This window comes from Macaca nemestrina, chromosome 13, assembly GCF_043159975.1.
Source record: "Macaca nemestrina isolate mMacNem1 chromosome 13, mMacNem.hap1, whole genome shotgun sequence".
Taxonomy (NCBI): Eukaryota; Metazoa; Chordata; class Mammalia; order Primates; family Cercopithecidae; genus Macaca; species Macaca nemestrina.
The window spans coordinates 3,787,053-3,810,292 of NC_092137.1; the positions used below are offsets into that span (position 1 = coordinate 3,787,053).

At 54.7% G+C, this 23,240-nt stretch overlaps 2 protein-coding genes across 5 annotated transcripts in view; both read left to right on the forward strand.

Moving 5' to 3' along the window:
- LOC105497579 (collectin subfamily member 11) overlaps positions 1-4,082 on the forward strand; it is a 50,035-nt gene extending 45,953 nt beyond the window's left edge. For all 4 annotated transcript variants that reach the window (XM_071076170.1, XM_011768764.3, XM_011768763.3 and 1 more), the window contains 2 exons: positions 2,947-3,042; positions 3,303-4,082. In XM_071076170.1, the coding sequence (XP_070932271.1) occupies positions 2,947-3,042; positions 3,303-3,694 (488 nt within the window). In that variant the 3' untranslated portion in view covers positions 3,695-4,082. The remainder of the gene's footprint in view (positions 1-2,946; positions 3,043-3,302) is intronic.
- Positions 4,083-17,380: 13,298 nt separating this feature from the next.
- Positions 17,381-23,240, forward strand: part of LOC105470450 (allantoicase) — a 44,821-nt gene continuing 38,961 nt past the window's right edge. The window contains exon 1 of the mRNA XM_011722425.2: positions 17,381-17,508. The gene's annotated coding sequence lies outside the window, so the exon portion shown is untranslated. The remainder of the gene's footprint in view (positions 17,509-23,240) is intronic.

A 23,240-nucleotide genomic window follows, 5' to 3' on the forward strand; every position in this document is an offset into this window, starting at 1 on the left:
ATTACCACACTGGACACTCATCCCCCACGTACATCCCACACTGTACGCCCACCCCCCTCACATCCCACAGCGGACACCCACCCACCACGTAGATCCCACAGCGGACACCCACCCACCACGTAGATCCCACAGCGGACACCCACCCGCCACGTACATCCCACAGCGGACACCCACCCGCCACGTAGATCCCACAGCGGACACCCACCCGCCACGTAGATCCCACAGCGGGCACCCACCCGCCACGTACATCCCACAGCGGACACCCACCCGCCACGTACATCCCACAGCGGGCACCCACCCGCCACGTAGATCCCACAGCGGACACCCACCCGCCACGTACATCCCACAGCGGACACCCACCCGCCACGTAGATCCCACAGCGGACACCCACCCGCCACGTAGATCCCACAGCGGGCACCCACCCGCCACGTAGATCCCACAGCGGGCACCCACCCGCCACGTACGTCCACAGCGGACACCCACCCGCCACGTAGATCCCACAGCGGGCACCCACCCGCCACGTAGATCCCACAGCGGGCACCCACCCGCCACGTAGATCCCACAGCGGGCACCCACCCGCCACGTAGATCCCACAGCGGGCACCCACCCGCCACGTAGATCCCACAGCGGGCACCCACCCGCCACGTAGATCCCACAGCGGGCACCCACCCGCCACGTAGATCCCACAGCGGGCACCCACCCGCCACGTAGATCCCACAGCGGGCACCCACCCGCCACGTAGATCCCACAGCGGGCACCCACCCGCCACGTAGATCCCACAGCGGGCACCCACCCGCCACGTAGATCCCACAGCGGGCACCCACCCGCCACGTAGATCCCACAGCGGGCACCCACCCGCCACGTAGATCCCACAGCGGGCACCCACCCGCCACGTAGATCCCACAGCGGGCACCCACCCGCCACGTAGATCCCACAGCGGGCACCCACCCGCCACGTAGATCCCACAGCGGGCACCCACCCGCCACGTAGATCCCACAGCGGGCACCCACCCGCCGTGTACATCCCACAGCGGGCACCCACCCGCCGTGTACGTCCACAGTGGACACCCACCCCATGCCCATTCCACACTGTACACCCGATCCCCCCCCCCCACCAACTCCCAAGCTGCTCACTCATGCCCCATGACAATGTCAGGCATCCTCTAATCTTCCTTCTGCTTCAGCGCCTCCAGGCGGGGGTTGTTGCTGCGCCCCTCTCACCCCACCCCCTCCCTCATTCAGGCCTCATTGCTTTCGAGCTGAATTCCTGAAATAACATCCTGATGGCTCTGTGCCCTCCAGTCCTTTTTTATTGACCACAAAAGATGCTTACGAGATACTATATTAGGTGGAAGATACAGTGTTTAAGTAACTAGAGTATTCTTTCAGTCAGACTCCAACCTTCCCCTCTTCCCTCAACCAAGAAGCTCGACAGCTGGGCCTCGGAAGAGAATTCAGTGCGTTCAGTGCGTTCACGGGGGTGGCGGGGAGCGTCCCTTCCGCAGGCGTCTGCTCGCTGGAGCCAGCCTTTCTCCCCGAGACGCGCTGTGTCTCCGTGATGTCACTCGCTTCACAGCACATTCAGAAGGTGCTCTCCGAGAAGGATCTGACCCTTGGAAACTAGGGGGAAAACAAAGGGGCTAGATTTCTGAATAAAAGTTCTTGTTTTAAAAGCTCCTCCCGCATCACAGAGATGAGGAGGAACAGCTGCTTGGGAGGTGTCCTTGCCTGCGTGACTTTGTTCCGTACGAGTGCGCTGAGATCAGTGTCACTGAGTGGCCGAGCACCATCCGCTCAGGGCACCTCTAGGCACTCAGCCAACCTGAGGGGCCTGGACAAAGCCTCTGGGAGACAGGAGGACCCGGAGGCAGGTGAGGGCAGGGCAAGAAGAGGGGACGTCCTGGGGCCGAGCTGCTGCCATCAGGCCTACCGTGGTCAGAGAGTTTGGAGGTTATGAGGAAAGGAATCCATCCACCTCCCCTGACAGGGGTCTCTCCAGAAAGCCTCTATTACCTCAAACCTCAGGGAGCTCGAAGACAAATATATTTTTAAAAAATGTATCTTAGATAAAACTTCCACTAAAAAAATCCCAAAACCAAGGCAAACCCCAAGAAAGATCAAGTTTCAAATGTGCAAATGTGAATCGGGGGGTCTCACGTATGAGGGCGAGGTGGGTGATTTGCGCTCTACGTGATTGCCGACGTCCAGGAAGATGGGATTGAACTTCTACAGGATGTACCAGACTGCAGGGTGGGCTGAGACCCCACAGTGGAAACTGTGGGAAAAGGCGCAAAGCCCACCCGCACGCCTCACTTCCTCCCAGGCCTCATCCACGGCCTCCAGGTGCTCCTGGTGATGCTGCCCTGTCCTCCCTCCCTGAGCCGTCCCTCACGCCCTGTGTATGCCCAGCTCTGCCCTGGCCCCTACTCCCCACCTGACATGTCACAGGCACCTGCGTGTTGGCGATTCCGCCTCCTGTACTCGGCTAGGAATGGAACGGCCCCGCTGCCTCGAGAGCTCTGCACAGTGGATGCTGCTGCTGCCGCCTTCGGCTCCCCTCAGCCCCCCTCAGCCCTGCAGTGCCCCCAGGCCATGGAGGACTGCTGCCAGATGTTCTACCTTTTCTCACTGCACACCCTCAGCCAGACCCGCTTCCCTGGGTCCTAACCCTGCCCTGGGCTGCTTCCCACCCCTGCACCTCCATTTCTCTTCCCTCTACAGCTGGCGAGGTTTGAAATACACGCGTCTGCCCTCCCTCTGCTCCTGTCGAGGTCTTTCCCTGCTCCGCCTGCCTTTAGGACGAAGGGGGAGATGGATATTGCGGCCTCGAAGGCCCATGGGGCATGTTTGTTGAGTAAAATGCGTATTTCTGGGGAGGGGTCCTCGCCTCTCTTCTGAGCCCGAGTCCTCGTCCAGCCTTTGTAACGCACCGGCCCGGCCCCTGCAGGGCTCCCATGTGAGTGCAGCCAGCTGCGCAAGGCCATCGGGGAGATGGACAACCAGGTCTCTCAGCTGACCAGCGAGCTCAAGTTCATCAAGAACGGTATGTGGCTCCTGGCACCACCCTCCCTCCCTCCCACCTCCGGGCCCCGTCCGAAGCCCCCCAGCAAGGGCTCTGCAGTGGCCACGCCTGTCCTGCCGTCCCCTGCTGCCCTGCCGGCCCCTGCTGCCCTGCTGGCCCCTGCTGGCCCCTGCTGCCCTGCCGTCCCCTGCTGCCCCGCCAGCCCCTGCTGCACATGGCTGTGCCTTAAGTTTGTTGCAGAGATGCAAGTGCTCGCTTTTCAGCCCTGCCCTTCCCCACAGCTGTCGCTGGAGTGCGCGAGACAGACAGCAAGATCTACCTGCTGGTGAAGGAGGAGAAGCGCTATGCGGATGCCCAGCTGTCCTGTCAGGGCCGAGGAGGCACGCTGGGCATGCCCAAGGATGAGGCTGCCAATGGCCTGATGGCCGCATACCTGGCGCAGGCTGGCCTGGCCCGTGTCTTCATCGGCATCAACGACCTGGAGAGGGAGGGCGCCTTCGTGTACTCTGACCGCTCCCCCATGCGGACCTTCAACAAGTGGCGCAGCGGCGAGCCCAACAACGCCTACGACGAGGAGGACTGCGTGGAGATGGTGGCCTCGGGCGGCTGGAACGACGTGGCCTGTCACACCACCATGTACTTCATGTGTGAGTTCGACAAGGAGAGCATGTGAGCCTCGGGCTGGGGCTGGCCGCCGGGAGAGCCCGTGAGCCTCCGCATATGAGCCTCGGGCTGGGGCTGCCCACTGGGGGCCCCACGTGTCCCCGCAGGGTTGGCAGGGCCAGAGCCCAGACCGTGGTGCCAGCCAGGGAGCTGTCCCTCTGTGAAGGGCGGAGGCTCACTGAGTAGAGGGCTGTTGTGTAAACTGAGAGAACGGCCTGTGTGTAAGAGGAAAAGAAAGCGTCCCTGGGGTGCTGTCTCTGAGGAAGCGGAGTTTCGTTACCGTCTTGTAGCCCCGATGTCATCATGTAATTATTACCCAGAATGCTCTTCCATAAATCTCGTGCCTTTGTCCAAGCTATACAATAAAATCTTTCAGTAGTGCAGTAGTTAAGTCCAAATGGTGGCAATGGGGTCTTGAATTACTACCTTTTAATTTCTATATGGAAAAGAACTCACTTCATTTTGACTAATGCTTCTGTAAATTATATTAAAATATAGGTTCCTTCACACTATTATCCATGTAAAAACAATTTTGCTTTGCTTCAAACCCAGATTTCAGGAAAACGCCACCAAAATATTCTCCAAACTTTACTACTACATGTGTGGAGTCATTTTGTTCTCTTAATTTTTTCAATAGCTCTATTAATTATCTCTTTTATTTTAATTAATTTTTGTAGAGGTGAGGTGTTGCTATGTGTCCCAGGCTGGTCTTGAACTCCTGGGCTCAAGTGATCCTCCCACCTCAGCCTCCTGAAGAGCTGGGACTACAGGCAGGAGCCACCACACCCAGCTTGTGTGAGTTATCTATTGCTGCCTAACAAATTACCCCAAAACTCAGTGGCCTAAGAAAGATCGATTACCTCCCAGATCAGAAATCTGCACAGGGCTTAGCTCGGTCCTCTACTTTGGGGCCTCTCCCAAGCTGAAACCAAGGTCATTCCTCCTGCAGTTTGGACAGAACTCAGGTACTCCTGAGTTGTCGGACAGAGGGCCCCAGTTTCCCACCAGCTGTGGGTCACAAGCTCCCGCAGTTCCCTGTCACAGGGGTCCTTGCCCTGGGCTGCCCACAACACGACAGAACCTTCCTCAGAGCAGCCCAGGAGAAGAGCTGAAGAGAGAAGCCGCAGCCTTTCCTCAGCTCACCTGGACATGTCCTGCCGTCTGCATCCATTTGCATTGCCATAAAGGAAAACCCAAGGTTGGGCAGCAGATCAAGAAAGAGGTTTATTTGGCTCACGGTTCTGCAGGCAGCACTGGAAGCATGGTGCCAGCATCTGCTCCTGGTGAGGCCTCAGGCTGTGTCCACCCTCAGTGGAGCGGGAGGGAGAGCCGGCACTCACAGAGATCACATGGGGAGAGGGAAGCCACAAAGAGGAGAGGGAGGTGCGGGGCTGTTCTGCATAATCAATCAGTTTAGGGAAGGAACAGAACGAGAACTCACTCACTGGGATGAAGACTGAGGACGGCACCCAAGACACTCATCAGGGTTCCGCCCCCCAACCCAAACACCACCTATTAGGCCCCACCACCACTGAGGGTCACATTTCAACATGAAATCTGGAGAGGCCCAACCGCAAACCACAGCACGTGCCTTCCCTCTGCGGTGCTCCACCAGCTTGCCGCGGGGCACTGGGTGCAGCCCCTGCGTGGGGGTGAATACACACCAGCGGGTGGGGACCACTGGGGGTCAGTTCAGAAGCTGTCCGCCACAGTACCTCAGTTGTTTTTTGTGTGTGTTTCAGAATCCCAATAAAAATAACAAATATCTTCATTTTTAAAATAGAACACACGAACACGCACATTCCATCCCAGCTGGTACTGTGGGGCGAGAGGGAGCTGTGGAGCCGGCTCCCAGGGCCTGGTGTATTTGTGCACATCCTGCGAGGGAGGCCCCGGCGGCCCTTTGTTCTAGGTTATCTATTCTGGTTGTTTGCAGAGTGAAATGCCTTGGAAGATAAAGGTAATGTCTCCCTTCCTTGTCTCCCCACCGGAGAAAAGGGCAGGTTTGCCTGCAGCCTTGGAAAATAGAGTGTCTCGTTCTGCGACAACGGGCAGGCATGGTTACTGTCCAGCATAATAAAGACGATGTCTCCCTCCAGGAAAGAGTACAGGCATGTGTACTACCTGCTAGAGAAGAACCAGGTGCCCTAGGCTCAAGGGTCCTCCCTGTAACAGACCCACTGCATGTGCAGGTGCTGTCTGCCTTCTTCCTGAACCCCTGAAGGGGGTGGAGCCCAGGATACTGGTGCAGAAATGCCAATACCCTGGCCACAGCTGTTGATGTAAGTAACAAAGTCCTTTGTCTCTGACCCAGAAGTCTCATGTCTTCAGCCAGCACCCATGTACCTGGGGCTGTAAGTAGGGTAAAATCTTAGACCCTTCACAGTTCTTGACAGGAATTTCTTGATATCTCCTTGAATTTAATTCTCGTCTCACTGGAAGGACATAGCAAACACGTTTATTCCGGACCTGAGCGGTCCCTGGTTTGGTTGGACGGGAAGAGGAGCGCCTTGTCTCAGGAAACAGGTTCCAGGGAATGATATACAGCCAGAGAAGCAGGTGCCGCTGCCTCGCCTGCTGGAAGGGAGCCCGTCAGAGCGGCCAGGCTTTTGCTTCATTGGCGCAGACTCTGTGTGTGAGATGGAGTCTTCCTACTGGTGCGTATATCCTTCTGGTACTTACAAGTTACTGCAGCCATTAGCTCACCCCTCTATCTGCTCACCCATGCATTCATTTACTAAGCAGTCAGTTTGAACATTTCTCCGTTTCTGACTCTGTCAGACCCATGGTTTTCTGTGTGGCAGTTCCACCGATGCCTGGAGTGTAGCTGAGGAATTGGGGGATGCTGCTGTGTGTGTGTGTTTGGGGGGCAGGCTGTGTGTGGGGAGAGCCGTCACTGAGCAGGTCATCTCACTGAATGAGCAAGTCCTCAGTGGTCCCGCTTCTGGTCTCACAGGCTGTGCTCTGCTGTCCATCATCCCCGTGAGGATGCAGAGCCGCTCCCTCAGCCCCCGCACCCCTCATCCCTCTATTGCCTCCAAACTCGCTGGTTCACTGAGGTGGCCTTGAAATATAGGGCCCCAGACAGGCTGCAGGGGTTGTGCATGTGATGACATGGGACCATGTGAATATAATTTGTAATATGTTCAACGCGACACACACATATGTCTAAGAAGTTAAAATCCTCCTCCTTTTCTTCAACTTTGCTCTAGTTGAGGGTCAGTCTTTCTAGGCCTTTTCCAAGAGCATGCACACACACACACACCCACACACACCCACACATGTGATTAAACGGACCTGGAGAATGGGTCGGGGGTGGGCATTCTTTCTCACCCTGCCTTCTTCATCAGCAACCTGTCTTGGGGCAATTCCCATGCTGTCTGTGGGGCCTGCCTGCTCCTCCCATCCTGAGGCAGAGTATTCCAGAGTGTGGCCCCTGGGGGTCACTCACCCATCCTCTCCTGATGCCCCTGGGGGTCACTAATGCATCCTCCACTGATGGACGCTAGTGTTGTCTCAGCCTTCACTCTTGCAACCCAGCTGCGGTCAGGCTCCCTGAATGTGCCTTGACGTGTGCCAGTGAGACCTTATCCGTGGGGGAGAAACAGACCTGGGAGTTGAACGGCGGCACTTACACATTTGATAACAGATCCAAGGCCAAGTCTGGACCTGGGAGTTACAGGCAGGAGAGGAGAGGCCAGGCTCTGCTGATGACGGTGCAGTGGGCAGGTGTGCGGGCAATGGGCAGTGGGCATCCTGGGGGCAGCAGCTCCAGGGAGCCCAGCAGCCCTGCCAGCCTCTCCCACTCCTCTGCTAGTGACGAGTCGGGGCCCTCAGGATGGGTGGAGGAGAGCTCTTTGGCCTAGAGAGGTTTGTCCTCTTTTCCATTTCTACCCCCCATCAAGGAGCAGAGGTGATTATTTTAATGGATGAGTCGTATTCATTATGTGGAGTGGCTTCTTCCTGACACGTCTCCCAGTCAAACAGGAAAGCATATCTCCCATCTGTCTTTAATGAGGCTTTCACATGCTCACGGCTGCTCTGCCTAGGCTGGGGGAGCGTAGACGCTCCTGACGCTGGCAAAGCTCTCGTGCACACACAGGGTGTCGGCTCTGTGCATGGGAGGCTGGCCGGCTCTTCCTCACCTGCACGGCAGCATCCACTGCCCACAACGCCTCCCTGGCTGCCCCAGGGCCACCAGTCCTGGAGGAACAGCTGGTCTTTGGGATCCTGCAGGGTCTGGGGTGCTGCCCACAGAGTGGGTGGAGACCCTGCTTCCATGTGCGGACTCCTGGCTGCAGGGAAGGCCTGCCAGCTGGGCTTCCACTCCCATAGGGCTGCGCGCAGCATCTTTGTCCAAGTGTGCACAGGGCCGTGGGCTGTCCACCACCCCCCATTCTCTGCTCCAGTACCACCCCCTGTACTCCGGCAAATCCACTCGGGCAGACGGCCGCCTCTTCCGCCAGCGCACCACACCACCCGCTGTGTCCCAGGGTGGGACACGCCTTCAGGTGACAGTGTGATCTTCACGAAGTTACTGAAACGTCCTAAGCCTCGGTTTCCTCATTGGTTGAGTGAATGATTTTCATACGTCCCACTGCGGCCTTGTGAGGATTACACGACACGATGTGTGCAGAGTGGTCGGCATGGCAGAGTTCTGGGTGTTGAGTGCTGAGTATCTGGCCCCGTAGAGAAGCCCGGGTACAAGGCAGCGGTGAACATAGCCCAGGACAGTATGTCCTCACCACAGACGGGTTCATAGAAACGGCAACACACGTCATAGGTTCTTGGAAATGGCAGGCTTAGGTGAAGTGGCGTCTAATGAAACCACTTCCACAATGGGCGCGTTGAGGAGCAAGACCGAAGTGCCTAGGGCGTCATTCTGGTCACAGGGTCATCACCAGACTTTGAAAAAAGACCCCAAACAGTTTTAATATGAAATACTGAAGTAAATGTGGTCTACACATACATTTAAGAAAGATTAATAGAAATAAGATCCGTGTTACCCAGTGGTTCTGGTTCAGGGGTGTGGGTGGCCCAAGCCTGAGCTGGCAGCTCAGGGTGCAGGGTAGGCTCCAGCCCTGGGGAGGACGCTGTCCCATCGCAGGGCAGCACACCTGCACTCACAGGGACCACGCAGACATGCCAGGGACTCACGTGCGCGTGTGTGGACACGGAGGAAACCAGAGTGCCCAGAGACGACCCACACAGACACGGGGAGACCGAGCAGACGCCACAGACGGTGGCCCTGGCTGGGAATCGGTGTTTTTCCTCGTCTGAGCTACAATGAAGCAAGGTTGGTGAAACAAGATTTGAGGGCCTGCTGCCCGTAGCTTCCCCAGCCACAGCTGCTCAGCACCACCTAAGGCGTCTTCCAAATTCCCTCTGTCACGAACTGGACGTGATGCATTAGTGCCCTGAAAGGCACGGAGCCGTCTGTGGGTCTTCGTCCCTTTCTCCCCTCTTATGCCCGATTCTGCCAGAAAACAAGAGCCATTTGGCATTGGCCGCACAGTGCCCTCAATTGGAAGGGCAGAGGGCAGGGCTGGCTGATAGGGCAGAGCAAGCCAGGACACCTCCTGGAGGAGGGAACCCTCTCTGGGTTCTGCAGTTTAGGGAATTAGCAAAGCCCTGCTCCACGTTCCTGCGGGAGCTCCCACTGCTCGTCCTGGGGGCTGGAGTGGCATCCACGGGGCTGTCACGGCAGCCAGGATTCCCTGTCTGTGACTGGCCACTGGGCTCATGGCCCCTGAATTGACCCAGGCACCCTGCCTTGCCAGGGCCAATGCTGAGCACCTTCTGCTGGCTAGCGGGTAAGAGGAACTGCACAGCATGGTTCCTGCTGGGTGGAAGCTTGGCGAGGCCTGGGCAAGGGAGGCAGATGCAGCTCCAGCCCCAGCAGCACCTTGAAGCCCCTCGGCCTGGTGAACGTGAGGGCCCTGGGAGCTGCCTGCCCTGTAGTTCTGTGGGGTCCGCAGTGCGTGAACCTCCCTTCCAGATGCTCTGCTCCTGCGGCGTCCCGCACCTGTCTAGGGTTTAGTTTCCTCCCCATACAGGCGAGGAGCTTGCACACAAACACCTCTGTGCCTCCACACTACCCTTCACATGTGGGTACCCACTGCCACGCAGTCCCCACCCCACAGCCCCTCCACCGGCCTTCATGGAGCGGAGTCTATGTTAACAGCAGGCACAGTGAAGGCGCGCGGGGCCTTTCTTTGTCCCTGGTTAATTCAGCAGTGTAGGATTATGCTTGCTTTAAAGCAAACGTGAGGGGCCATAAACGGCGTGAAGTCAGAACCATTGCCCTGATTTAATTCCCATAACTTTCGAGGAGGGGACCTATTGTGTAGACTGCAGAATCTGATCTGCAAAGTAGGAGGGAAACGGTTTGGTTCAGGAGAGAGCCGGGATTTATTAGGTGCTGCATTGAGGCATGACCGGAAAGCTGGCACGCACGGATTTCTCAGCGCCCTCTCTCAAGCGTGGGCGGAGATGGATGAGCGGGAGACGCAGCCTGGGGCTGCCTGGCGCTGGCTGCGCGTCCGCGGCTCCATACTGCCATCTAGTGGGACAGGAGGGCGAGGACGGCGGCGCCCACACAGGCGCGGGGAGGTTTTGCAGAGCCAAGAAGGGCGCTCAGGCCGCGGATGCTTGCAGGAATTCTTTTGGATGAGGGGTGTGTGTGTGTGCGCGCGCGTGTGTGTGCATGCACGTGTGTGTGCGCGCGCGCGTGTGTGTGCATGCACGTGTGTGTGCGCGCGCGTGTGTGTGCATGAGGTAGGAGGGGAGACGAGTTAGAGGCATAGAAGGAACAAAGAGCAGGCGGGAGCGGGAGGCAGAGGCCGAGGTGTCAGACTCTTCAGAAAGCACCCGGCCTCGTTCCGCGTGAGTTCTCATCCTCAGTGACACCCACAGTTTGCCCCTGTGGTGACAGCAGCCACATAGACCTGACGACCAAAAGAGCAGTCAGGAGAAAGGTCACTCTGGCCGTTGATGGCAAAGACGAGCTCCAGGTGGAGGCTGGGCCCACCCCATGCAGAGCTCCATCAGCCCGGGAGGCGGGAACCATGCCCGGCGTTTCGTCAGGGGCAGACCCAGGTCCCTGACAGATGCCTCGTGGGTCTCAATCGTCCTTATTCACGGGCAGCCATTCATCTGGACGTTCCTCCTCTTTTAGGCCTGAAACTGCTCTCGCACTCTGCCCACGCTGTAGAAGGCAACTCAAGGTCACTGGCATGGACATCGTGCCTCTCGCTTCCCCCTGTGCACCCATCGGGGTCTGTGGCCGGTGAGGGCTGAGTCACCAGACACAACCCGGCTCAGTTCAGCAGTTCTGAACCAAGAACCCACACGTTTCTTAGTTGCAAGCAGAAAAATCGCAGTCTGGCTAATTTAAGCACAAAGGGAATTTGTTGAAAGCGTTTTGGGAGCTCGCAGGAATTCTGGGAGGCCCGGAGCTCCGCCTCGGTGCATGTGGAAGGGAACAAAGCCCATGGATCATGCGGCCGACCACGGCCTGCAAGGGCCCCTCCGCTGCTGGCAGCAGAGGCAGTTGGTTGCTAGGCTGCCGGCTGTTGCTGTGGAAGTGACTGTGCTGCTGTGTTTGCATTTCTCTAGCTTCCTATGCAGAGCCTGGGGGCCGGTCTGTCTGGTACCTAGAGCTTGGGGCCATTTTGTGGGCCTGCACAGGTGTGCACTGCACAAATCCAGAGCCACTATTCACAGAGCTACAATCTGCACAATTATACATGGAAGCCTTGTGTGTGTCCATGCCTTAGATACAAAGGGGGCTGGGAAGCACATATTTTTCCATTTCTATGGGAAGAAAATGTGTTTCTTAAGGATGGAGCTACCCCAAACATTGTGTATCAGTTAGCTTTTGCTGTGTAACAAACCACCTCAAAACTTCGTGATTTTGTTTTGTTTTGTTTTTTTGGAGATGGAGTCTTGCTCTGTTTACCAGGCTGGAGTGCAGTGGCCTGATCTCAGCTCACTGCAACATCCTGGTTCAGGTGATTCTCCTGCCTCAGCCTCCCGAGTACCTGGGACTACAGATGCGTGCCACACGCCTGGCTAATTTTTTGTATTTTAGTAGAGACGGGGTTTCACTGTGTTGCCAAGGCTGGTCTTGAACTCCTGAGTTCAGGCAATTGGCCTGGCTTGGCATCCCAAAACGCTAGGATTACAGGTGTGAGCCACCACGCCTGGCCAAAACTTTGTGATTTTAAATAATCATCATCCATTTAACCATTAATCTTAACTCTGTAGTCAGCAATTTGGACTGAGCTAAGCTGGGCAGTTCTTGTGGTCCTGGCTGGGCTCACTCTGGGTATCTGGTGGGGTCCTGGCTGGGCTCACTCTGGGTATCTGGTGGGGTCCTGGCTGGGCTCACTGGTGTCTCTGGGTATCTGGTGGGGTGGCTGGTCTCCAGTGCCTCAGCTGGGAGGCTTGACTGCAGCCTGCAGATTCTCACCTCAAGTAACTGGCCTGAGCATGTCTGCAGGCTGGGAGCATTTTGGTGCCACTTCAAAAAGCAAGAGTGGGTGCACACGGGGCCCCCTGAAGCCTCAGCTTCAGAGCTGGAGCATCACTCTGTCTCCTTCTGTGCCCAAAGTCGGTCATGAGGTGAGCCCAGGGGGTCAGGAAATAGACTCTGCCCAGGATGGGAGAAGCTGTGGAGTTCCACTGCACAGGAGTGTGAGGGACTGTGGCCATGTCTGCAGTTTGCCACTTGTGTGAAGGAAGTTCAGATGTGGCCAGAATCAGGACAGACATCCATTGTGGCAGGATTTGGGGAGAAGAGGGAAGGGCTTTCAGGTGATCGGCAAGGGCTGGGCATGTGTTAAACTGAAGGCCTGGTGGCCCAAGTGGACCTGCCTCCTGCCAGCTACGATCCAGCCCTTGCCTCTTTCCCTGAAGGTGTGCCAGGCACTGTGAGCTGGGGTAGGTCCTTTTGCTAAAAAAATTCCATCAGGGTTAGTTGGGAGATTGTGGCACCAGTGGGTGTCAAGAAGACAGTTTCTGGCATTGCTCTTGGGCTCAAGTACCACGAGGGTGCTGCCAGGCCATACCAAGATGCTCTGCTCATCCTTGATGACCTCAAGGTCACCTCATTTCCCTCATCCCGTGGGCCATGGTGGTGTGTGGCAGAGCTGAGGGAAGACTCTGGTGACGGCCAAGCCTATTCCAACATATCCTGTGTATCTTTCCCACTCCTGCTACCCCTGCGCTGCAGCCCTCAGTCTTATTCTAAGCCTTTCTCATCCCTCATCCCCCATCAGGCTTTCCTGCCTGGGTTCATCATCTATGGGTGTGTAACGAATTATCCCACGATTAATAGATCTTAGGTTGCATAGTTTCTGTGGCCCAGTAACTTGGGAGCAGCTTGGCTGGGTGGTTCTCTCTCAAGGAGCCTCAAGAGATTACACTCAAGACATCTGCTGGTGCCACAGTCTCATCTGAAGGCTTGACTGGGCCAGAGGACCAGCTTCCGAGGTGGTCGGCTCACGTGCCTGCGAGTTACTGCTGCTGTTGGCAGGAGGGCTTGGATCCTGCCACGTGGGCCTCTCTAGAGGGCTGCTGAATGACCCTATGACAAGGCAGCTGGCTTCCCTCCATGTGAGTGATCCAAAAATCCTTGATGGGAGAAGCTGCAAAGTCACACTGCAAAGAGGTGTGGGCGTGAGGAGAGGTGGTGGACTGTGGCTGTGGCTGCATCCCCCACACAGGAGGAAAAGCAATGGCTGCAGTGGCTTTGATGGCGCAGCCTCGGAACCACACTCTGTCATTTCTGTAAGGCCCTGCTGGTTGCACTGGGTGGCCCTGCTCAGCATGGGAGGGCTTTACCACCGTGTGAGTGCCAGGAGGTGAGGATGGTGGGGCCATCTAGGAGGTTGCCCAAGCTCGATCCTTAGCATTGTGCTTTTTCTAGATGAAAGCTAGTTCATTCGACCCACATATTCAGGTTATTGTCTGATGGAAGCTGAAGAGCTCGAGACACACTCCCTGAGCACTTGTCATGAGCCAGACACTGCCAGCAGCTCTGGGGTGACACAGTCAGTGCGTGTGACTCTCAGTGAACCCTCGGGTGCGCAGCAAACGTGACTGTCTTTTCTGTGTGATGCCATTCAGCTGAGTGGAAGAAACGTATTCTCAGTCAGTTCTGGACTTCATGCCCCGTTTCCCTGGGGTCGTGTCACAGACAGGGCATTTGCAGCTCTGCCTGGAAGGCACAGAAAGAGGACCGCATGACTGTTTTCAGGCAAAGGTTGCCATGGATAAGAAGCACTTTGCATTGGCTGTGTAATGTGGAACAGCAAGCTAGCACGAGTTAGAGGCTTAAAGCAGCATCCGTGACCTCCGTGGTCAGTGCCTGAGGCGCTCCCTGGACCTTCTCTCAGCCTGCGGTCGAGGTGTCCGTGGGCTGCTCTCCTCCCTCTGCGGACAGGATCTGCTTCCTCATGCACTCCCCAGGTCACTGGTGGGGTCAGCTCTGTGCTGGCTGCTGGCCTCTCTGCAGGGCAGCTTGCGCCGACAGCTACTCCTTCAGGGCAATACAGGAGAGAAGGCGGGGGCGGTGGGGGGGGGTCAAGACGTAAGTCAGAGGCTTCCGAAACCTCGCCCTGGGAAGTGACATCCATCACTTTGCTGTGTCCTATTCACTAGAAGTGCTGTGTCCTATTCACTAGAAGTGCTGTGTCCTATTCACTAGAAGTGAGCCACTGGGCTCCACCCACATTCGGGGAGAAGAATCGGGCATGGATGCAGGTGGACAGGGCCCAGCACCTTGAAGTCACCTTGCCCAGGCTGGCACGTGTGTCCCAAGAGTGTTGTATGAGGGTGGGCAACGTGGAAAACATGCACAGCTCATGTGACTATCAAAGGAATGACTAGTTTGTTTGTTTGTTTTTTGAGGCAGCGTCTCACTCTGCTGCCCAGGCTGCAGAGCAGTGGTGCGATAACAGCTCATTGTAGCCTTGAACTCCTGGGCTCCAGCGATCCTCCCACCTCAGCCTCCCAAGGAGCTGGGACTACAGCTGTGTGTCACCATGCTTGGCTAATTAAATTTTTTTTTCAGAGATGGGGGTCTCACTGTGTTGCCCAGGTTGGTCTCAAACCCCTGGGCTCAAGAGATCCTCCCGTCTCAGCCTTCCAAAGTGCTGGGATTATAAGCATGGCCCACTGTGCCCAGCCTTAGAATGACAAGTTTTAAGTATTTGCCTAATTAAAGGGACAGCATTAAGGAAACCACTAGCTTCTTGCAACTGGGGCCAGAAGACAAGCCCCGAGCCCTGACCCTGAGTGCTGCCCCTGTGCTTCTGTGGGAGCGCTGCAAAGCCTGTCGCCCACTCCGGCGGGGCGTTGGGTGGCCTGCTATCAGCAGAGCCAGCGAGATCCCACTGGAATGGGGCGGGGGGAAGAGGTGCGAGGTTGTTGTGCCTGAAGAGCGGACATTTCCCCAACATCAGGTCCCTACCTAGTGAGCGGGATATCCGCTTCAGCCAGGGGCTGCACAGGGGTTGGAGGAGCCCATCCAGGGAGCCCACACCTGGAAGGCGGGGGGCATGTGTGGTTTTGTATGCCACGGGTCAGCCATCACTGCAGGCTGATCTCCTTGCCTCCTGGGAGCCCGGCGAGGCCGTGGATGGCAGCATCCCTCTAAGGGCGCTCCAGCTCTTTCCAGGAGAATCCTCATGTCTTGGCAGGACCAAGGCGGGAATGTTGAAGCCCCTACAGAGCTCCAAGAACAGCCTCATGTCTGGCTCAGGCCCCTGCTCCAGGACCACCTCTCTGCCAGCTCTTGTTCTCCTCCCACCCCACAGATGGGTCCACAGGACGTCTGCTGTGCCACAATGGAAATTTCTGTAGCTGTGCAGCCCAGCCTGTCGCCAGTGCTGCATGTGGCTGTTGGGTACTAGAAACTTAGCTCATGAGACAGAGTATCCAAATTTTAACTTCACTAAATTAAATTGATTTTAGTGTTAGAGTAGTATTGAATTTAGCATAGCTAGTGGCTGCCATGTCAGATGGGGCAGCTAGCGGCAGAGCCCTGTGCCCAACCTCTGGCTAAGGCCTAGCAGCCCCAGCATCGCCCTGGAGCTTAGAGAAATCTCAAGCCTCAGGCTATGTCTCAGATCTTCAGCCTCAGAATCTGCGCTTTAACCAGCTCCTAGGTGATTTGGAAGCGCATTAGATTGTAGGAGCCAGCTCGGTGTAGAGGGCAGAGGTCAGGGTGTGGAGGGCAGGGGTCAGGGTGCCATGGCTTTATCTGTGCCACAGCCTAGGCTTAGTGAAACCACAAGGAAAAAAATGGGCCCCTCTGTTCTCCGCACTGTGAGCTTTGTGACTGATCTGAGGCAGCGAGCGGGGCGCTGCGCTGCTGTGGCAGGGAGGTCACGGGTGACAAGAACTGCCAGGGAACGAGGCCACATGCGTTAATTCATTAAAATACAGTCAGCTACGGAAGGCAGCGTAGGATGTGGTTCTGTTCTTAACGAATTTCATCTGGATGGGGAGACAGATGTGTAAACATGGACTCGAAGGCTGGGGGAGCTGAGATCAGACAACAGGCGCTGGACGCATCCTAACTACAGCTGGGCGGCGGGTTGGGGTTGGGGTTGGGGTTGGGGGTGGGGTTCCCGGAGGTGGCCTTGAGCCGGCCTTTCAAATGGCTTTGCTTTCCTCTGGGAAAGCTGGAATTCAGGAGGAGAAGGCCAGGTCAGGCCCTGGGGAAAGAAAAGCCAGGAAGGACAGAAGGAGCCTGTGGGTGATGGGTCTCCCTGGGACTCAGGTTGTCTTCCTGGAGCCCCTGTGCCTGCCACCTGCTGGGCTGGCATTCTGCTTCCAGCTCAGCCCCTCCCTGCACAGGTGACCTCAGCCCCTCCGTGCACAGCTGACCCCAGCCCCACCCTGCACAGCTGACCCCAGCCCCACCCTGCACAGCTGACCTCAGCCCCTCCCTGCACAGCTGACCTCAGCCCCTCCCTGCACAGGTGACCTCAGCCCCTCCCTGCACAGCTGACCTCCGGTGGCTTTCCTGCCTCCAGGGCTCCAGCTGATTCATCTGCGGAGTGGAGAGCTTGCCCACAGGGTGGCTGTGGAGAAGCAAGGCAAAGTCTGTTACGGCACCTGGAAGCCAGGCTCAGATGTTTCTTTCTGCATGGAAAGTTCTTCCGTAGACAGTGGGACCTTGGAAGGCGGGGGGCGTGTGTTGTTTTGTATGCCACGGCCTAGCATCCACTTGGCAAGGTGTCCTTTCTTAAGCAATTGTGGGCTTCTTTAAATTCCACGACAATTTTGTGTGTGTTTGCTGTTTTCCGGGGCGGAGGGGCCCTCGCCAAACTCTCCCAAGGGCCCCTGTCTTCTCTAGTAGGTCAGGACCCACTGCTGGGTGTGCTCAGTGTTTTCCGAATTAATAACGATGAGTGAATAGGTGACATCTAGAGATAAAATTTTAACTCAGGTTACTGGCCGGACCAGGAAGGTGGGGGGGGGTTTCAGGCCCAGGCCAGTGGCCGGAGGCAGCTTTGTTAGGGGCAGGGAAGGGCCCTGGGACCAGCAGGGACCAAGCCTGGCTTCGGGCCGTGTGCGAGTGTTTTGCAAAGGCCTGCTTAGCTTCTCCAGTTAGGGACTGCTCCTCCTCTTACTTCCATCTCCCTGCAACCCTTGTGACATCATACAGGCACAGCCAATCTCTGGAAAGTTCCGTCTCTACCTCAGGCCTCTATACATTCTCTCTGAGCTGGCACTCAAGCACTATGGGACCTTGGCTGGCTTCTGGGGAGCAAGAGATCCATTTCTGAATACTGGATTTCTGACTCCTGGGTGAGCTGGAGTGTGGTTTTAAATACCTTGCTATCTTTAAGGTTGGCTTTGCCAAAAGAATAGGGTGACAGAGATGAATTTCAGTAATGCAATGAATGTTCGACACTTGGAAGGCGACAGAGGGTAGACGGTGGCAGATAACACTGTGCTGTCGAACTGTGTTGGTATCGGGTGTGGCACGAACACCCGGAGGGGCCCAGGGGCAGGTCAGGCTTCTGGGCCCCAGTCTCTGCTCTGCTTGGTTTCAAATCATGTGACTTTGGTCTTTTTTTAAAAAAAATCTAAAGAGGCTGGGCACGGTGGCTCATGCCTGTAATCCCAGCACTTTGGGAGGCTGAGGTGGGTGGATTGCTTGAGTTGAGGAGTTTGAGACCAACCTGGGCAACAAAAACACAAAAATAGCCAGGCATGGTGGTGCGTGCCTGTGCTCCCAGCTACTTGGGAGGCTGACGTGGGAGAATTGCTTGAGCCCAGGATGGGGTTGGGGTGGAGGTTGCAATGAGCCAAGATCACGCCACTGTACTCCAGCCTGGATGACAGAGTGAGACCCTGTCTCAAAAAAAAAAAAAAAAAAAAAATCTAAAGAACTAAGGCCATGGTGAAGTAAACCTATATTCAAAAGAAGAGTCACAACGTGGAACTAAATGTAAACATATACCAACAGTTGGTGGTGGCCAGGGGTCTTGTGCTGTTGACCTCGGGCTGCTCAGAGTCCCTGCTCAAGCTCACTCTAGTTTTGTCCCAAACTTGAACAAACCGCTTCTATTATTTCACCATAAATCTCATACTTTTGGCCAAAGGCTTCTTCGGAACTTATCGACAGTGATGACAAAGTCCCTGAAGGTTTTCTTCTTTACGAGGGAGTGACTCTGCCATCAGCACAGCCTTCCCTGCTTGTCAGAGGAAAGGCTCTGTTTCCTGTGCTTCCTAGACTTGCCTGGTCATGCCTGTTCTTATTTTAAGGCTAATCCCAAAGGAAAAAACAGTGTGAGCACGACTTGACTGCATGAAATTTCATGATTCTGTTTTAGACAGTCACTGCCTCCTCGCCTTGCTGTAACTCATGATAACGCTCCTCATTTGCGGTGATTAAGTTGAAATTTGCAGGCAAAGCTTTAGCATGTTCCTCAAACATCAGAGCTGACCCTGGGTCTGGTCTCAGCCACAGCAGAAAATGTATTTAAGGGCTCCCTTGAGCAGGCAATGGGAGGGGTTGTAGCAGTGGGCTCAGCAGCAGCTGCCACAGGCCATCTGAGCGCTGTGAGCTGGTGAGCTGGTGGCCTCAGTTGAGGTTGCATGGCTCCCTCCTTTCTTGCCTAGACCTTGGCTATTTTATGAACAGAAACGGCAGAAATGTCACGGCCCTTTTCATAGCAGACACTGGTTGGGCCTGTGCTGTGGCCTGGAGGCCTCTATGGTTTGGATGTTTGTCCCCCAAAACCTCATGGTGAAATCTGATCCCCCGTATTGGAGGTGGGGCCCAGTGGGAGGAGTCTGGGTCATGGGGGCGGATCCCTCGTGAATAGCTTGGTGCCCTTCTGGAGGTGTTGAGACGGTGCTTGCTCTGTTAGTCCGGTGAGAGCTGCTTGTTAGGAAGAGCCTGGCGCCCTGTCCCACGCTTCCTCTCCTGCCCTGTGGTGTCTGCAGGCCGGCTCCCCTCACCTCCCACCACGAGTGGAAGCAGCCTGAGGCCCTCGCTGGAAGCATACACTAGTGCCGTGCTGTCGGTACAGCCTGCAGAACCGTAAGCCAAGAAAACCCGTTTTCTTTGTGAGTTGTCCAGCCTCAGGCATTCCTTCACAGCAACACAAATAGGCGAAGACACTGGGAGAACACAGATAAATTTTGCAATATTTGGGGAGATGAAGCTGCCTTTACTGTTGTTACAAATAAAGTTTCAGTGCCGCAAAAGAAACAGCACTTGAATATAATTTTTTTTTTCTTCTCAGCGAGACAATGTACTTCTATAGAAGGGTGTGCCCTCACAGATGGAGCAGTGGTGAGCGCACACCTGGACAAGGGAGGGGAAGGGGTTCTTACTCCTGATCACGTGGCCCCTGCTGCTGTGGGATTCCCCTGTTGGCTAGGGTTAGACAGCACAGGCTAAACTAATTCCGATTGGCTAATTTAAAGAGAGTGATGGGGTGAGTGGCTTGGTGGGATAAATGGTTATGGCAGAGCAGGAAATCGGAATGAGTCAGGGTGGAGAATGAGTCGGGGCCGAGCAGGTGATCAAAAAAGTTGCTTTATGAGGAAGTTAAGTTTAAAAGTAGAAGGCAAAGAATTGAACATACTGACATATTGATTCTTTGAAGAGAAATTTAGAACTCATATCAACACTGTTTTTTTTCCCATAATACAGTGAGAGGGCCTGTGGATTCAGACAGCACAGGCCTGGGGTCCAACTCATCTGCATTCACAGCCCGTCCCGCTCCCTGTTCATTAGCTGAATGCCACTGGGCGAGAGCCTCCGCCCCGTCTCTGAGCTTCTTAGCAATGGGTATAATCATGTGCGACTCGAAGGCTTGGAGTACGGGAGACACCAGAACAAATACGGAGCTATAGAGTTGATGCTTAGAGACATCAGTTCTCTTCCTTCTGCTCCTGGCTCATAGTACACATGTTTTGAAAACCATGCCAGGGATCTGACCTTAACACACCCAAGCATTTAGCTGCAGGGTCATTGGCAGAAAAGCCTCAAGCGGGGATTCAGAGAAGGCTTTAATTAAACTTGGCCTGTGGGGGCTGCTGCCTGGGCTGGATCTGCTGTGAAACAAGAGCAGTTTGATGTTACTAGGAGAAATGCTTGGGGCCCAGGACCATCTGCTGGAGGGAAAAGAATGGGTGTTTCCAGAGAAACAGACCAGCACGGGGGCTCTTCCCTGGGATTCGGGTTACGTGTCCTGGGCTTGTGAACCGGGCACAAAAGATGTTGCAAGTCTTTGCTTTGGGAAGCTGTCAAGGGTCATTGCCCCCTGAGCCCAAACCTCTTAGCACCTCCCCGACCACGCCTTTCACTTTGGTAGTGTCGACAGCTCTTCTTGGTTGTTGAGAAGTTTGGACGAAAAGCTTCAGGTGTGTGTTATAGTTTCATGTTGCTGTTATTACAGGTCCTTAGCGTCTTACAGAATGCAGATTTCTGATCTCATGGTCTCTCTGGCAGACCTCCAGGTAGGCTCATTGGATCCCTCTGCTCCGGGTTTCATGAGGCTGAAATCAAAATACAGTGGGCTGAGTTCCCCCCAGAGGCTCTGGGAGCATCCTCATCAGCCTTGCTGGGATTGTGGGCAGAATCCAGCTCCCTGAGGTTCCCTGTCCTTGCTGGCAGCGGGAGGACCCACCCTGACCTCCCAAGGCCTCTCTTACGTCGCTGCCCATGAGCCCTGAGCTTCAGAGCGTGGCCATGATGTGGCTTCTCTCTTTCGAAGCCTGATTCATAGTCAGACTTGGGCTCTTTCTGACTTCCCTTTCTGCTCCACGGTTCTCTGTTTCCAGCCAGAGAAAGTCACCTGCTTTTAAGGCGTTGTGTGATGACGCTGGGCCCACCCAGATCACCCAGAATTACCCAGGCCCATCTTAGCATCTGTGGCTTCACTGTGTCTGCAAATTCTGCTTTGCATATATGGCGAGAAATACACAGGTCTCAGGATTAGGGAGCGCGATTCCGGAGCACATCCTGCTCACCACGGGCGGAAGTGTTCACTCCAAGGCCCTGCACGCAGGTTATTTGCAATCAGCACATTCCTAGTCGCAAGTCGATGCTTTAGGAATTAATGGCTGATGAGATGTAGGGACTGATTTCAAGGCACCACCTGCAGCAGAACCTATGTTACAGCACGAAGAACCCCTGATATTCTTTATATATATATATTTTTTATTTTACAAATGTATTGGGCACATGTGAAAGTGTGTTATGTGTGTATGATGGATGGTGATCAGCCCAGGGCATTTAGGGTGTGCCTTACCTGAGTACAATCCATTCTTGTAGCTTGCAGTTACCCTACTCTTGAAAGAGAATAGTTCATGACACATAAAACTGATATGAAATCCAAATTTCAGTGTCCATAAATAAAGTTTTGCTGGAACACAGCCGCCCTTGTTCACTTATGTAACGTCTGAAGCTGCTCTGTGCTGCAGTGGCGAGGGGATGTAGACCTGCAAAGCGTTTATTACCGGGGGGCCTGGCAAGGCTGCAACTCCCAGTGTGGTGGAAGAGCACTAGCTTCGGAGTCAGAGGAAGACATGAGTCCACTTTCTGTGGGGAGTATGGAAACATGGTGCCTACACTGTAAGGTGGTTTTAGAGGCAGAAATACCATTGTACCCAGCAATCCCATTGCTGTGTATATACCCAAAGGCATATAAATCATTCTATTATAAAGACACATGCAGGCACCTGTTCACTGCAGTACTATCCATGATAGCAAAGACATAGAACCAACCTAAATGCTCATCAATGATAGACGGATAAAGAAAACATGGTACATATACACCATGGAATACTACGCAGCCATAAAAAGAACGAGATCGTGTCCTTTGTAGGAACATGAATGGAGCTGGAAGCCATTATCCTCAGCAAACTAACACAGGAACAGAAAACCAAACACTGCCTGTTCTCACTTATAAGTGGGAGCCGAACAAGAGCACATGGACATGTTACGGGGAACACCACACGCTGGGGCCTGTCGGAGGATGGGAGGAGGGAGAGCAACAGGAAGAATAGCTAATGGGTGCTGGGCTTAATACCTAGGTGATGGGATGATTGTCATGTGTGTCCGTGTGAAGAGACCACCAAACAGGCTTTGGGTGAGCAATAAAGCTTTTTAATCACCTGGGTGCAGGCGGGCTGAGTCCGAAGAGAGAGTCAGCGAAGGGAGATAAGGGTGGGGCCGTTTTACAGGAGTTGGGTAGGTAAAGGAAAATTCCAGTCAAAAGGGGGTTGTTCTCTGGCGGGCAGGAGTGGAGGTCACAAGGTGCTCAGTGCGGGAACTTTTTGAGCCAGGATGAGCCTGGCACAAGATAATGTTATCGCTTAAGGCAAGGACCGGCCATTTTCACTTCTTTTGTGGTGATGTCATCAGTTAAGGCGGGGCAGGGCATTTTCACTTCTTTTGTGATTCTTCAGTTATTTCAGGCCATCTGGGCATATACGATGGCTTGACTTGGGCTCAGAGGCCTGACAATGACCTGTGCAGCAAACCACCATGGCACATGTTTACCTATGGAACAAACCTGCACACCCTGCACATGTACCCCTGAACTTAAAATAAAAGTTGGAAAAAAAGACTATGTCAGAAACAGTATCTGCCTGGCACAGGTGGGTCGTCAATGGTAATTAGCCCAACAGATGGTTTTACAGTGTGATTGAGGGTTTCCTACTTTGATGAATGGCTATTGAAGATTTCTAGGATTACTGCTAAAAATTGGTGTTACTTCTAAGGTCATTAATAAGAAAGGATATTGAAATAATGGATCCTTTTCTATAACATGCACAAGGATATGCTTTGTAAAACCACACACCTGCGCTGTCTGATAGAACTTTCTGTAATGATGGAAAATCTCTTCTGTGCCGTTCAGTACAGTGGCCATCAGCCACATGTAACTTCCTAGCATGTAAAATGTGGCTCACATGACTGAAAGAACTGGATTTTGAATGTCATTAGATTTAAATTTAAATACCACGTATGGCAAGTGGTTCCTGTGTCAGTGTGACCAGGGAACACATAGACAACC